The sequence below is a fragment of the Mobula hypostoma genome, chromosome 28 (genome assembly GCF_963921235.1).
Source record: "Mobula hypostoma chromosome 28, sMobHyp1.1, whole genome shotgun sequence".
In the NCBI taxonomy this organism is placed as follows: domain Eukaryota; kingdom Metazoa; phylum Chordata; class Chondrichthyes; order Myliobatiformes; family Myliobatidae; genus Mobula; species Mobula hypostoma.
Window position 1 is genome coordinate 32,569,881 of NC_086124.1, and position 12,484 is coordinate 32,582,364.

General features: G+C 49.3%; 1 protein-coding gene across 2 annotated transcripts in view; it reads right to left on the reverse strand.

Moving 5' to 3' along the window:
- ccdc22 (coiled-coil domain containing 22) overlaps positions 1 to 4,330 on the reverse strand; it is a 36,586-nt gene extending 32,256 nt beyond the window's left edge. The window contains exons 1-4 of one of the 2 annotated variants that reach the window (XM_063034770.1): positions 4,229 to 4,330; positions 2,162 to 2,339; positions 1,608 to 1,740; positions 662 to 768 (exon numbers count right to left, since the gene is read on the reverse strand). In XM_063034770.1, coding sequence (XP_062890840.1) covers positions 662 to 768; positions 1,608 to 1,740; positions 2,162 to 2,339; positions 4,229 to 4,278 — 468 coding nt within the window. In that variant the 5' untranslated portion in view covers positions 4,279 to 4,330. Of the gene's footprint in view, positions 1 to 661; positions 772 to 1,607; positions 1,741 to 2,161; positions 2,340 to 4,228 lie in introns of both variants that reach the window. The other variant, XM_063034769.1, reaches the window with a different exon arrangement.
- Between the last annotated feature and the right edge of the window lie 8,154 nt (positions 4,331 to 12,484).

A 12,484-nucleotide genomic window follows, 5' to 3' on the forward strand; every position in this document is an offset into this window, starting at 1 on the left:
CTCCCAATGACGCATGGGGAGTGGGGTGGGTGTCACTGGGTTGTCGCCTCCCCACCCCCACTCCCCAACCTAAGGGTTGGGGGGGGAGCTCCTGGGATGGAACAGAACAAGCTCCAACCTCCAGGGGTTCTGACACTGGATGAGTGATAGGGACAACGGTGGGGTGAGAAGGGTGGTGCAGGGGGCTTTGTCTTGGACTTGTGCTGACTGGCCGAGGATTTAATGGGATGCTCTAGGGCAGGGGATTGATTCCTCACTTGCTCTGAGATTTGGGGTCCCTCTATCTGTTGCAATTGGAATAGGGCACAGAAGCGTTTCTAGATTATGTTTTGTGTGCTTGGTTGAGGAACTCCAGGTCATCAAAACTCGGCAGAATCTCAGGCGGTGACAAGGAGCTGTATCAGACCATAAGAAACTCACACTCACTGTCAGTAAGACCAAAGAGTTGATTCCGGGCTTCAGGAAGGGGAAGTCGAGGGAAGATACCCCAGTCCTCATCGAGGGACCAGCAGTGGAAAGGGGGAGCAGTTTCAAGATCCTGGGGGGTGGGGGGGTCACCGCCTCTGAAGATCCATCTTGTGCAGACTCCCGAGGATCTGTGAGCACACGCCTCCGTCCACACCGACTCTCCCTCCCCAGTGGGGATAGAAGGGGCACCCACCTGAGTGGCCAGCAGTCCGGGGGTCCTGAGGGAGGGTGGGAGCCAAGGGGTGGCCAGCTCCTGCCTGATCTGTGCTGCGATGGCTCGTTGGAGCACGGCGGGTTTCCCTGCTGAGAGAGGGGTGTTAGCGAGTTAGGCAGCAGGTCCTTCACACTCTTCCCCCTCATACACCTTCACCAACTCACCCTCCCTCCCTCCGGCGGGTTTCCCTGCTGAGAGAGGGGTGTTAACGAGTTAGGCAGCAGGTCCTTCACACTCTTCCCCCTCATACACCTTCACCAACTCACCCTCCCTCCCTCCGGCAGGGGGAGGAATCAGTGAGGGTCTTTCGCACCCTCCGTTACACTCTCCCCACATGGAGAGCAGGTTTCCCTGTCTCGGGGGCAGGGGGGCAGCAGGTCAAACTCATCTCGCCCATTTCCTCTGTAGACCAACCTAGCTAAACAATCCACCCCTATCACATCCCTCCTGAACCCACCTCCTCTCACCTTCAATGCTTGCCCTCTGCTTTCAGACAGATACTCCCTGTCCACTCTCGCTACGCCTCTCATAATCTTGTAAATCTCTATCAGCTCTCCCCTCAGCCTCCAGCGCCCCAGAGACAACAACCCAAGTTTATCCGGCCTCTCCTGACAGCCCACGCTCTCCAAAGCAGGCAGCATCCTGGCGAACCTCTTCCGCACCCTCTCCAAAGCCTCCACATCCTTCCTGTAGTCCGGTGTCCGGATTTGACCTCCCAAAGTGCAGCACCTCACACTCCCTTACACCGCTCTCCATCTCTCTGAAAATGAATCTGTGAACGTCCCTGCCTCCAGAGAGGTGAGTGGGGAACCTGACAGAGGGGCTGTAGGTTTTGGGGAAGGGGTTGAGAGGATTCTGGAAGGTTCTGAAGTTGGGGCTGGATTCAGTGCCCGCGGTGGAGGGGAGGGGGTCGGGGAGACCAGACCTGTCGGCTGGTGGGCAGACTCCGCTCCATCCCGGGGCAACCTCTCCACCAGGAACATGAGCAGCCGGCGAAGCTCCTGCTCGTTGCTGTACAGGAAGGTCTGGTAGCCGATCTCGCCCTCGTATCCCAGGTCCTGCGGGGGGTGGGGAGGAACACGAGCAGGGGTGAGAACCAGCGGTGAACAGCGATTTGACGGCCATCCCAGCACCGTTCCGTCCTCCCCCACCCAACCGGTGAACTGTGGATTCCCAACCACACCCCAGCCATTAATACCACCCCAAACCTCCCACCCATCGCCACCGATCTCGAGTACAACCCACCCTTCCCCGTGGAACCAGCCTCACTCCACTGAGCCATAGGGTGGTGAACTTACCCTATCCATCCCCACAGGTCCGGCACAGGATTAGGGCTCCCCAACCACACACTCCCACCCAATGGCACTGAACCAACAGAGAACTGTGGTGTGCCCACCTCCCCTCACTGGGGTGGAGGGGTGGGGCAGGGTGGTACACAGGAACGGAGACCGTGGGCAGGAGAAGACGCGGACCCCTCACCTGACAGGCTTGGGCCAGGGACATGCCAAGGCGGAAGCGTGCCGACATTCCGGGTGGAAGGAGGTGGCTGAGGCCGTTCACCGAGGGGGGGTCGATCCTCTGTAAACAGCGGACCACGCCCTCCACGATCATCTCCGTGCTGAACTGGCCCAGACTGCACACATCATCAGGGATCTCGCTGTGGGGGAGAGAGAGAGAGAGAGAGAGAGAGAGAGAGAGAGGAAGTGTTCAGTGAGGCCGGAACCCCTCTCCTTCCCCCAGCCCCCACAACATTACTCTCTCTATCCTGGGGAGAGACCACCCCAGACATCCCACCTCTCCTGGGAGTTCCAGGAGTCTCCTGCATATTGATAGCAGCTCCCTGACGCTCGCAAATTATACACAATATCCCGGAAATCGATTTTTTGAGGGGAGGAGAGAGGGGGGGGAGGGGGGGAAGAGGGGAGAAAGGGGGGAGAAGGGGGGAAGGGGAAGGGGGGAAGGGGGAAGGGGGGAAGGGGGGAAAGGGGGGGAGCTGATTGATCTCTCTTTGTGCTAAGTAGACCTATCAGTTTTCTCTGTAGGCAGGCTTTACAGTCGACCTCTCTCTCTCTTTCATCATTTCATTTTAGTGTCCTGCAGCGCCATGGCAGAGTGTCCCAAAAAAAGAAAATATAAAACGAACGTCACCCCAGACTACACTGAAGTGCACCCCTGCCTAATAGGGGTCAAAAATAATGACAGTGTTGCTCGCTGCACTGTTTGCAACAGTGACTTTTCTAATGCCCATGGTGCGTTAAGACTGTAAAAGACGTGTGGAGGTGAGTTTAACAGGTGTCATTCGTTCATTAGCATAGCTAACGTTATTTAAACTAGCTGGCCAGCTGCTAAGGAGCTACTCTATTGATGTCCTACGTGATGAGGCCAAACTCCCTGTAGACTTGCTTAAAGTTGTAATAGAATAAAAAGTCTCCATTATAATGTAAGTACATATTTTATGAGGTTGAGACTTCCAGCAAAATGCTCGTCTGCCAAGCAGGCCACATTGCAGTAGAAGAAAAGTTTGCAAAAGAAATAGAAAAGCTATTTGCATTAGCATTGAGACTGCCAACAAAATACTCAACAAGGTGTGAATGTGTGTGTGTGTGTATATATATATAAAAATAAATAGTTTCAATATGTGATCAAATAAATGGTTGTGTTCTTTCATAATCAAATGTCCTGTATACCTACACTCTTGGAGGTCGACCAGGGGGTGAGGGGTATATGGGGTTGTGTGGGGCTGGGGTGCTACCTCCCTGAAATGAGTTTTTGCAGGGCGGGATGTCTGCCACCCCCTCCCAGGCCACACATACTGTCTGGGATCTCACTGTGGTACGGAGGGAGAGGGGTTCACTGCGGCCTGAAATTACCCCCATCACCATAACATTCTACCCCGGGAGAGTGGGAGGGTCAGTGTGTGTCTGGGGGTACAGACGGTCTCCATTCTGTCTGCAGTGCCTTCGGGGCACCGCCTGGAGGGAGTAGACAATCTGGAAAGTGGGGGGAGGGGGGAGAAGTGAGAAGTGGGAAGACTGCCTGGAAGGGTGGTCCGTCCGTTCTGGGGGTGGGGCGGTGGGCTGTCTCCATCCTGTCACCTCTCTCCAGACTGTCTGCACCCTCTCTGGAGAGTAAGCCAGTTCAGGGTCTCCATGAATCCTATCTGGGGGTCCGTCTGCACCCTGCCTGGGGGACAGTCTGGGAGGGAAGTCCGTCTGCACCCTGTCTGGGGGCCAGTCTGGGAGGGAAGTCCGTCTGCACCCTGTCTGGGGGCCAGTCTGGGAGGGAAGTCCGTCTGCACCCTGTCTGGGGGCCAGTCTGGGAGGGAAGTCCGTCTGCACCCTGTCTGGGGGCCAGTCTGGGAGGGAAGTCCGTCTGCACCCTGTCTGGGGGCCAGTCTGGGAGGGAAGTCCGTCTGCACCCTGTCTGGGAGGGAAGTTATCTGGGGCTGTCCAGTGGGAGAGGGCTGTCATGTGACCAATCTGGTCAGTGGAAGGGGTGCACGGCCCCCCACCACCCCTCAACCCCGCCCTGTCCCGGGTCACTCACGTGCCGACATCGGCCAGCGCCCGGACCAGGATCCGATCGACCTCCTCCATTGGAGCCGCCACTGTTGATTTCCGGAAACCCCGCCTCCCGGGCAGGAAGTCACGTGATGCGTCAGCTCGACGCTCGCCGGGAGTTGTAGTCAATCTCCAATGCGCCTCCAGTCTTAAAGCGACAGCGTCTCTCCCGCAAGCCTAGCATTTGTAAACACAAAATACTCTGCAGATGCTGGGGTCAAGGCAACACTCACAACACGCTGGAGGAACTCAGCAGGTCGGGCAGCATCCGTGGGAAAGATCGATCGACGTTTTGGGCCGGAACCCTTCGTCAGGACTGTAGAGGGAAGGGGCCTAGGCCCTATAAAGAAGGTGGGGGGAGGGTAAATTTTGGTAAATTATCACCAAAGCCTCAACTATAACTTCTGCCATTTCTTTCAGTACCCTGGGGTGCATTCCATCAGGACCAGGGGACTTATCTATCTTCAGGCCCACAAGTTTTCTCGGCACTACCTCTTTAGTGATAACTATTGTATCAGGTCCTCCCCTCCCATCGTATCCATAGCATCTCTCTTTGGCATGATAGAGGTGTCCTCCACCATGAAGACTAACACAAAGTAGTCATTCAAAGCCTCTGCCATTTCTTCATTACCCAATATCAATACCCTCTTCTCATCCTCCAAGAAAGAAGCAAATGCAGGACCATTTCTCCAGCAATGGAAAAGAGACTAGAAGCAGCTGAATTATGGTTCTACAGGAGAATGTTAAAAATATCATGGACCACACACACATCAAATGAAGAAGTTCTCAGAAGAGCCCAAGCAGTTCGATCACTCATACCAACAATAAGAGAAAGACAACTCAGATTCCTAGGACACATCATGCGGAAAGATGAACTAGAAAAACTCGTACTCTCTGGAAAGATTGAGGGGAGTAAACCTAGAGGAAGATCTCGGCTTATGTACATCAAAAGTATAGCCAGGTGGCTACACATCGAGGAAATGGAAGTCATCCAAAAAACGAAGGATAGGTCTATATGGAAAACCAGGGTCACCAACATCCACATCGGATATGGTACCTAGACAGACAGACAGACATCCTCCAAGGAACCTACATTCACTTTAGCCACCCTTTTCCGCTTTATATAATTGTAAAAACTTTTACTATCCAGTTTTATGTTTTGTGCTAGTTTATTTTCATAATCTAGCTTCCTTTTCATTATTGCTCACTTGGTGGTTCTTTGTTGCTTTCTAAAGTTGTCAATTTTCCAGTTTCCCACTTCTCTTGATGACTTTGTATGCACAAATTTTTAGTTTGATGCCTTCTCTTGTTTCCTCAGTTATCCAAGGCTGGCTCTCCCCGCCCTTACTGTCCTTGCTTATAACTGGAATATACTTTTGTTGAGCACCGTGAAAAATCTCTTTAAAAGTCTTCCACTGTTCCTCAACTGTCCCACCATATAGCCTGTGTTCCCATTCTACCCTATCCAACTCCTCCCTCATCCCATTGTAGTCTCCATTGTTTGGGCATAATACACTGGTTTTAGGTCGAACTATTGCACCCTCCATTTGTATGATCACTGTTTCCAAGAGGATCCCTAGCTACAAGGTCGCTAATTTTACCTTTCTCATTGCACAGGACCAGATCTGGAGATCGCACGTTCCCTTGTAGGTTCAGTAACGTGCTGTTCAGGAAAGCCAGCATAGATACATTCTATGAAGTCCTCCTCAAGGCTACCTCAACCAACTTGATTGACCCAATATATGTGCAAGTTAAAGTTCCCCATGACAACTGCTGTTCCATTCTTACATACCTCAGATATTTCTCGGTTTATTGCCTGTGCCACTGTAATGTTATCATTCGGTGGCCGATAGACAACTCCCAACGATGATTTTTTTTTCCTCTTTACTATCCCTAACCTCTCCCCAGATGGATTCACCATTCTGCTCCTTAGATCTTATATCATCTCTCACTATTGCCCTGATCTCGTCTTTAATTAAGAGCGCTACCCCACCTCCCTTACCTTCCTGCCTACCCTTCTGTATTACCTGATATCCTTGGATATTTAATTCTCAGTCCTCTCCTCCCTGCAACCATGTCTCTGTAATGGCCACTAAATCATACCCCTTTGTACTGATTTGTGCCACAAGTTCACTGACTTTGTTTCAAATACTAGGGCATTTAAATAAAGTGCCCTTACACTCATTGTGCTTTTAAAATTTTGTCACCTTTTACTCATATGCACTTGACTTTTCTTCACTCCATTTTTACTTTTCTCTTTTTTACATCTTTATCTTTATCCACACTTTTCTTTTTTGCTTTATCCATACTTCTCCAATCTGTTGAAGCCACCCCGCTACTATTTAGTTTAAAGCCCTGTCCACAACCCCAGTTGTGTGATTCACCAGGATCCAGGTCCCATCAGGGTTCAGGTGAAGCCCGTCCCATTGGTACAGCTCCCTCCCTCCCCAATACTGGTGTCAATTTCCCATGAATTCAAACCCACTTCTCTCACACCAATCCTTGAGTCACACACTTAACTCTCTAATCTTCTTGACCACTGCTCAGGTAGTAATCCAGAAATTACTACCTTTTTGGATTTGCTTTTTAATTTAGTCCCTAGCTGCTCAAACCTCTTTCCTCATTCTACCTATGTTGTTGGTGCCCACATGGGCCATGACAGTTGGATCTTTCCCCTCCCACTGAAAACTCCCTTGCAGGTCGGATAAGGTGTCCCGAACCCAGACACCAGGCAGGCAACACAGCCTTTGGGCTGTTCCATCCTCACGACAGAGAACTCTGTCTATTCCCCTGACTATACTATCCCCAATTACCACTACATTTCCCTTCTCTCCCCCCTCTTGAATGGCCCCCTGAACTACAGTGCCACAGTCAGTTTGCTCATCCTTCCTACAGCCCCCACTCTCACCCACACAAGGAACAAAAATCTCAGACCTGCTGGACAGGCTCAAGGGCTGAGGCTCCTCCAGCAATGTCTCTTGGATCCCACTCACAGTCACACCCTCTTGTCCCTGACCACGGACCGAATTTGAGGCAGCTAATCTAATGGGTGACGTCCTGAAGCAGAGAATCCGGGTAACTCTCCCCCTCCCCGATGTGCCGCAGTGTTTGAAGCTCAGATTCCAGGTCATGAACTTTGAGCCTGAGTTCCTCGAGCAGCCAACGCTTGCTGCAGATGTGGTCAGCAGGAACCACAAAGTGGTCCATCAACTCCCACATCATGCAACTACGGCACATCGCCTGCTCCTGCATCATCCCGACCTTATTCAATTAGCTGTAATTTAGTGACGTTTTATTCAACCACTGCAAAAGCCTTTCCTGCTACTTACATGTACCTCTTCGCCAAAGCCTCAAGTTCCCACTCCTACACTGGTCCGCTCACACAACGGCCGCTCTGCTTTGACCCTGCTTTACATTTTTTTCTTTTTTTCTTTTCTCTCTCTCTCTCTCTCGCTCTCTCTCACTCAATAAATAGATTTATTGAATATGCCCACAAGAAAATGAATGTCAGAGTTGTATAAGGTGTCATATGTGTACTTTGTTAAATATTTACTTTTAACTTTGAACAATATCTTCCCAAGCCTCAGCATCGCATCCTTCATTTTGTATTTTCGTCCTCTAAAAATGAATGAAAATGAATTGCCTTCCTCACACCAATTCAACCTGCAAATTAACCTTCAGGGATTCCTGCACGAAAACTACCTGAGTCCCTTTGTGTATCTGTGTTTTTAAAAAATTTTCTCACAGTTTAGAAAATACGTTTGTAGTTGATGCCTGTATTCCTTCTACCAAAGTGCATGACCATGCATTTCCCGACACTGTATTCCATCTGCCACTTCTTTGCCTATTCTCCTCATCTGTGACTGCAGACTCCCTGCTTCCCCAACATTACCTGTTCCTCCACCTAGCTCTGTATTGTTTGCAAACTTGGCCACTAAGCCATTAGTTCCATCATCTGAATCATTGACATATAACTCCATCAGTTCCATCATCCGAATCACTGACATATAACTCCATCAGTTCCATCATCCGAATCACTGACATATAACTCATCAGTTCTGTCATCCGAATCATTGACATATAACTTCATCAGTTCCGTCATCCGAATCACTGACATATAACTCCATCAGTTCCGTCATCCGAATCACTGACATATAACTCCATCAGTTCCGTCATCCGAATCACTGACATATAACTCCATCAGTTCCGTCATCCGAATCACTGACATATAACTCCATCAGTTCCGTCATCCGAATCACTGACATATAACTCCATCAGTTCTGTCATCCGAATCACTGACATATAACTCCATCAGTTCCGTCATCCGAATCATTGACATATAACTCATCAGTTCTGTCATCCGAATCATTGACATATAACTCCATCAGTTCCGTCATCCGAATCACTGACATATAACTCCATCAGTTCCGTCATCCGAATCACTGACATATAACTCCATCAGTTCCGTCATCCGAATCATTGACATATCACTCATCAGTTCCGTCATCCGAATCATTGACATATAACTCCATCAGTTCCGTCATCCGAATCATTGACATATAACTCATCAGTTCCGTCATCCGAATCAGTGACATATAACTCCATCAGTTCCGTCATCCGACTCACTGACATATAACTCCATCAGTTCCGTCATCCGAATCACTGACATATAACTCCATCAGTTCCGTCATCCGAATCACTGACATATAACTCCATCAGTTCCGTCATCCGAATCATTGACATATAACTCATCAGTTCCGTCATCCGAATCATTGACATATAACTCCATCAGTTCCGTCATCCAAATCATTGACATATAACTCATCAGTTCCGTCATCCGAATCATTGACATATAACTCATCAGTTCCGTCATCCGAATCATTGACATATAACTCCATCAGTTCCGTCATCCGAATCACTGACATATAATTCCATCAGTTCCGTCATCCGAATCATTGACATATAACTCCATCAGTTCCGTCATCCGAATCATTGACATATAACTCCATCAGTTCCGTCATCCGAATCATTGACATATAACTCATCAGTTCTGTCATCCGAATCATTGACATATAACTCCATCAGTTCCGTCATCCGAATCATTGACATATAACTGAAACCTCCTTGGTTTCCTCGGCTAGGGAAGACACACTCTGGTCCCGCCGAACCCGTGAGATTGAAATGGTTCTCCTACCCCAAATCCTGGTGTGTGTGGATGCTGTGTAATTTGCTACCCTGTTACAAATCAATGCCAAGAAATGACAGATTAAAGGAATTATATCTATGAATCTTAACTTAACTAAATGGTTAGTAAAGAAAAGAAAGAAAAATAACCAAAAAGGGCCCATTTGTAATTAAACAGTCAAACGTGAACAAGTTGGAGCTCAACTCTTCCCAAAATTCATATTCACTGATCCACAGTCGATCTCAGCAACCTGCTCCATCAAATCCGCACCCCCTCCCTGGTCAAATCCTATGACCAGTTCTCTCCAGTATCTTCCCTCTTCAACTCTTATCAAATAAAGGACCCAGCTCACATTCCAAAGCACCCGTTATCTGTAACCATAACCCAAACACTGCTTCTACAGAAAGACCATCACGTTAGTGGTGAAACCTTTCCCAGGGTGTTGCATAACGTAAGAGAAAGCAGTCCCAATACCAACCTCCCAGCCCGGTCCAACCATGTTGAAGTCACAGCCAAGAAAGCTCTCCAACGCCTCTACCTCCTCAGGAGGGTAAAGAAATTCTGTGTGTCACCAATTACAAATTATTATTGATGCACCACAAAAAGCATCTTATCCAGATGGATCAAGGCTTGGTATGGCAACTGCTGTGCCTGTGACCACATGAAACTGCAGAGAGTTGAAGACACAGTTCAGCCTGAATGCACATGCCACCAGGTTCAAGGACAGCTTCCGTCCTGCTGTTCTTGGACTCCAATGCAATAAGATGGACTCTGGGCCTCGCAGTGTGTGGGCACGTGGCCAAGTGGTTAAGGCATTGGACTAGCAATCTGAAGGTCGTGAGTTCGATCCCCAGCTGAGGCAGCGTGTTGTGTCCTTGAGCAAGGCACTTAATCACACATTGCTCTGCGATGACACCAGTGGCAAGCTGTATCGGCCCTTGCCCTTCCCTTGGACAACATCGGTATCGTGGAGAGGGGAGACTTGCAGCATGGGCAACTGCTGGTCTTCCATACAACCGTGCCCAGGCCTGCGCCCTGGAGAGTGAAGACTTTCCAGGCGCAGATCCATGGTCTCGCAAGACTAACAGGCCTCGCAGTTTACCTCGTTATGATCTTGCACTGTATTGTTCACCTGGACTGCACCTCCTTTGTAGCTGTTACACTTCATTCTACGTTGTTATCGTTTCACTTTGTTCTACTTCAGTGCACTGTGTAACAATCTGATCTGTATGAAGATTATCCAAGACAAGTTTTTCACCGTATCTTAGTACAAATGACAACAATAAACTAATTCCAACTCCAATCACGGCTTGGCACAGCAACTGCTCTACTCTTGACCACAAGGAATGGCAGGGAGTTGTGGACACAGCTCAGAAGATCACGGAAACCAGCCTCCCCTCCATGGACTCTGTCTACACTTCCCACTGACTCAGTAAAACAGCCAACACAATGAAAGACCCCCACCCAGCCTGGATATTCTCTCTTCTCCCCTCTGCCATCGAGCAGAAGATACCAAAGCTTAAAAGCACGTCCCACCAGGCTCGAGGACAGCTTCTACCCCACTGGTTTAAGACTATTGAACGGTTCCTTGGTCTGATAAGATGGACTCTTGACCTCACAATCTACCTCACATTGGCCCTTGCACATTATTGTCTGCCTGCACTGCACAGGCAACGTTTGGTATATTTCATCACCAACCCCTCAGAACACTTTACCACCGTGGATGTAACTGCTACTGTCCGATAGTCATTGAGACAGGCCACCACGTTCTTTTTCGGCACTGGTACAAGTGGGTACCTCAGACTGCCAAAGCGAGAGGTTAAGGATCTCAGTGAGCACGCCAGCCAGTTAGTCAGCACACGTGCCTAGTACTTGGCCAGGTACCTTGTCGGGGCCGGATGCTTTTCGTGGATTCACCCTGCTGAAGGCTGCTCGCACGTCTGCGTCAGAAACTTAAATCGGGGACAGTTTGAGTTCAGGATGGTTCCTCCATGGTCAAAGCAAGCATAGAAGGCATTGAGTTTATCTGGAAGTGAAGTCCTGCTGTCACCAGTGTCACTTGATTTCACTTTATGAGAGATGAAAGCCCTGCCACACCTGTTGAGCATCCTTCGTAGATTCAAGTTTAGTCCAGACTTGCCACTTCGCCTCTGAGATGGCTTTCCAGGGATTGTAGCTGGACCTCGAAATCGTCTTGGTTATCAGACTTCAATGCCTTTGATTTGGCCCTCAGCAGACTGTGGATCTGATGGTTCATCAGGGCTTCTGGTTGGGGAAGGGTCTGAATGATTTTGTGGGGACGCACTCATCTACAGCTGTTTTAATATAGTCTGTACGACCATAGTGTGGTCATTCAGATCCACAGATGAGTCCTTGAACAAGGCCCAGTCCACTGACTGGAAGCAATTCTTTAGTCACTCCTCTGCCTCCCGTGACCTCCTGGTGGTTGTCCACATCTCTAGAGCTTTGCTCTGTGGCCTCTGCCTGTATGCAGTAGGAGAGGGGCAGCCAAGCAATCCGATTTACCAAAGTGCTGTCAGACTGAACTTTAGGTCATATGAGCAGTTTGGGGCCCTTCATCCAAGAAACAATGTGCTGGTACCAGAGGATGTTCACAAGAATGATTTCAGAAATGGAAGTGTTAATGTGTGAGGGGTTTGATGATGTTGGGTGTGGACTTGCTGGAGTTTAGAAGAATGGGAGGGTGGGCAAGGGATTTCATTGAAATCTATCGAGTATTGAAAGGCCTAGGCAGACTGGCTGTGGAGAAGAGTTTCCTATAGAGGACCAAAGGGCACAGCCTCAGTATAGAGGGATGTCCATCTCGAATGGAGTTGGGAGGAATTTCTTTATCCAGAGGGTGGTGAATCGGAGGACTTGGTTGCCACGAGTGGCCGTGGAGGCCAAATCGATGAGTACGTAGTGCTTTCGGTTTCATCTTGATCAGTTCAGGATAGGTTCTTGATTAGTCAGGGAGTGCAAGGATACAGGGAGAAGGCAGGAGAATGGGGTTGAGAGGGATAATAAATAAATCAGCCATGATGGATTGGCAGAATG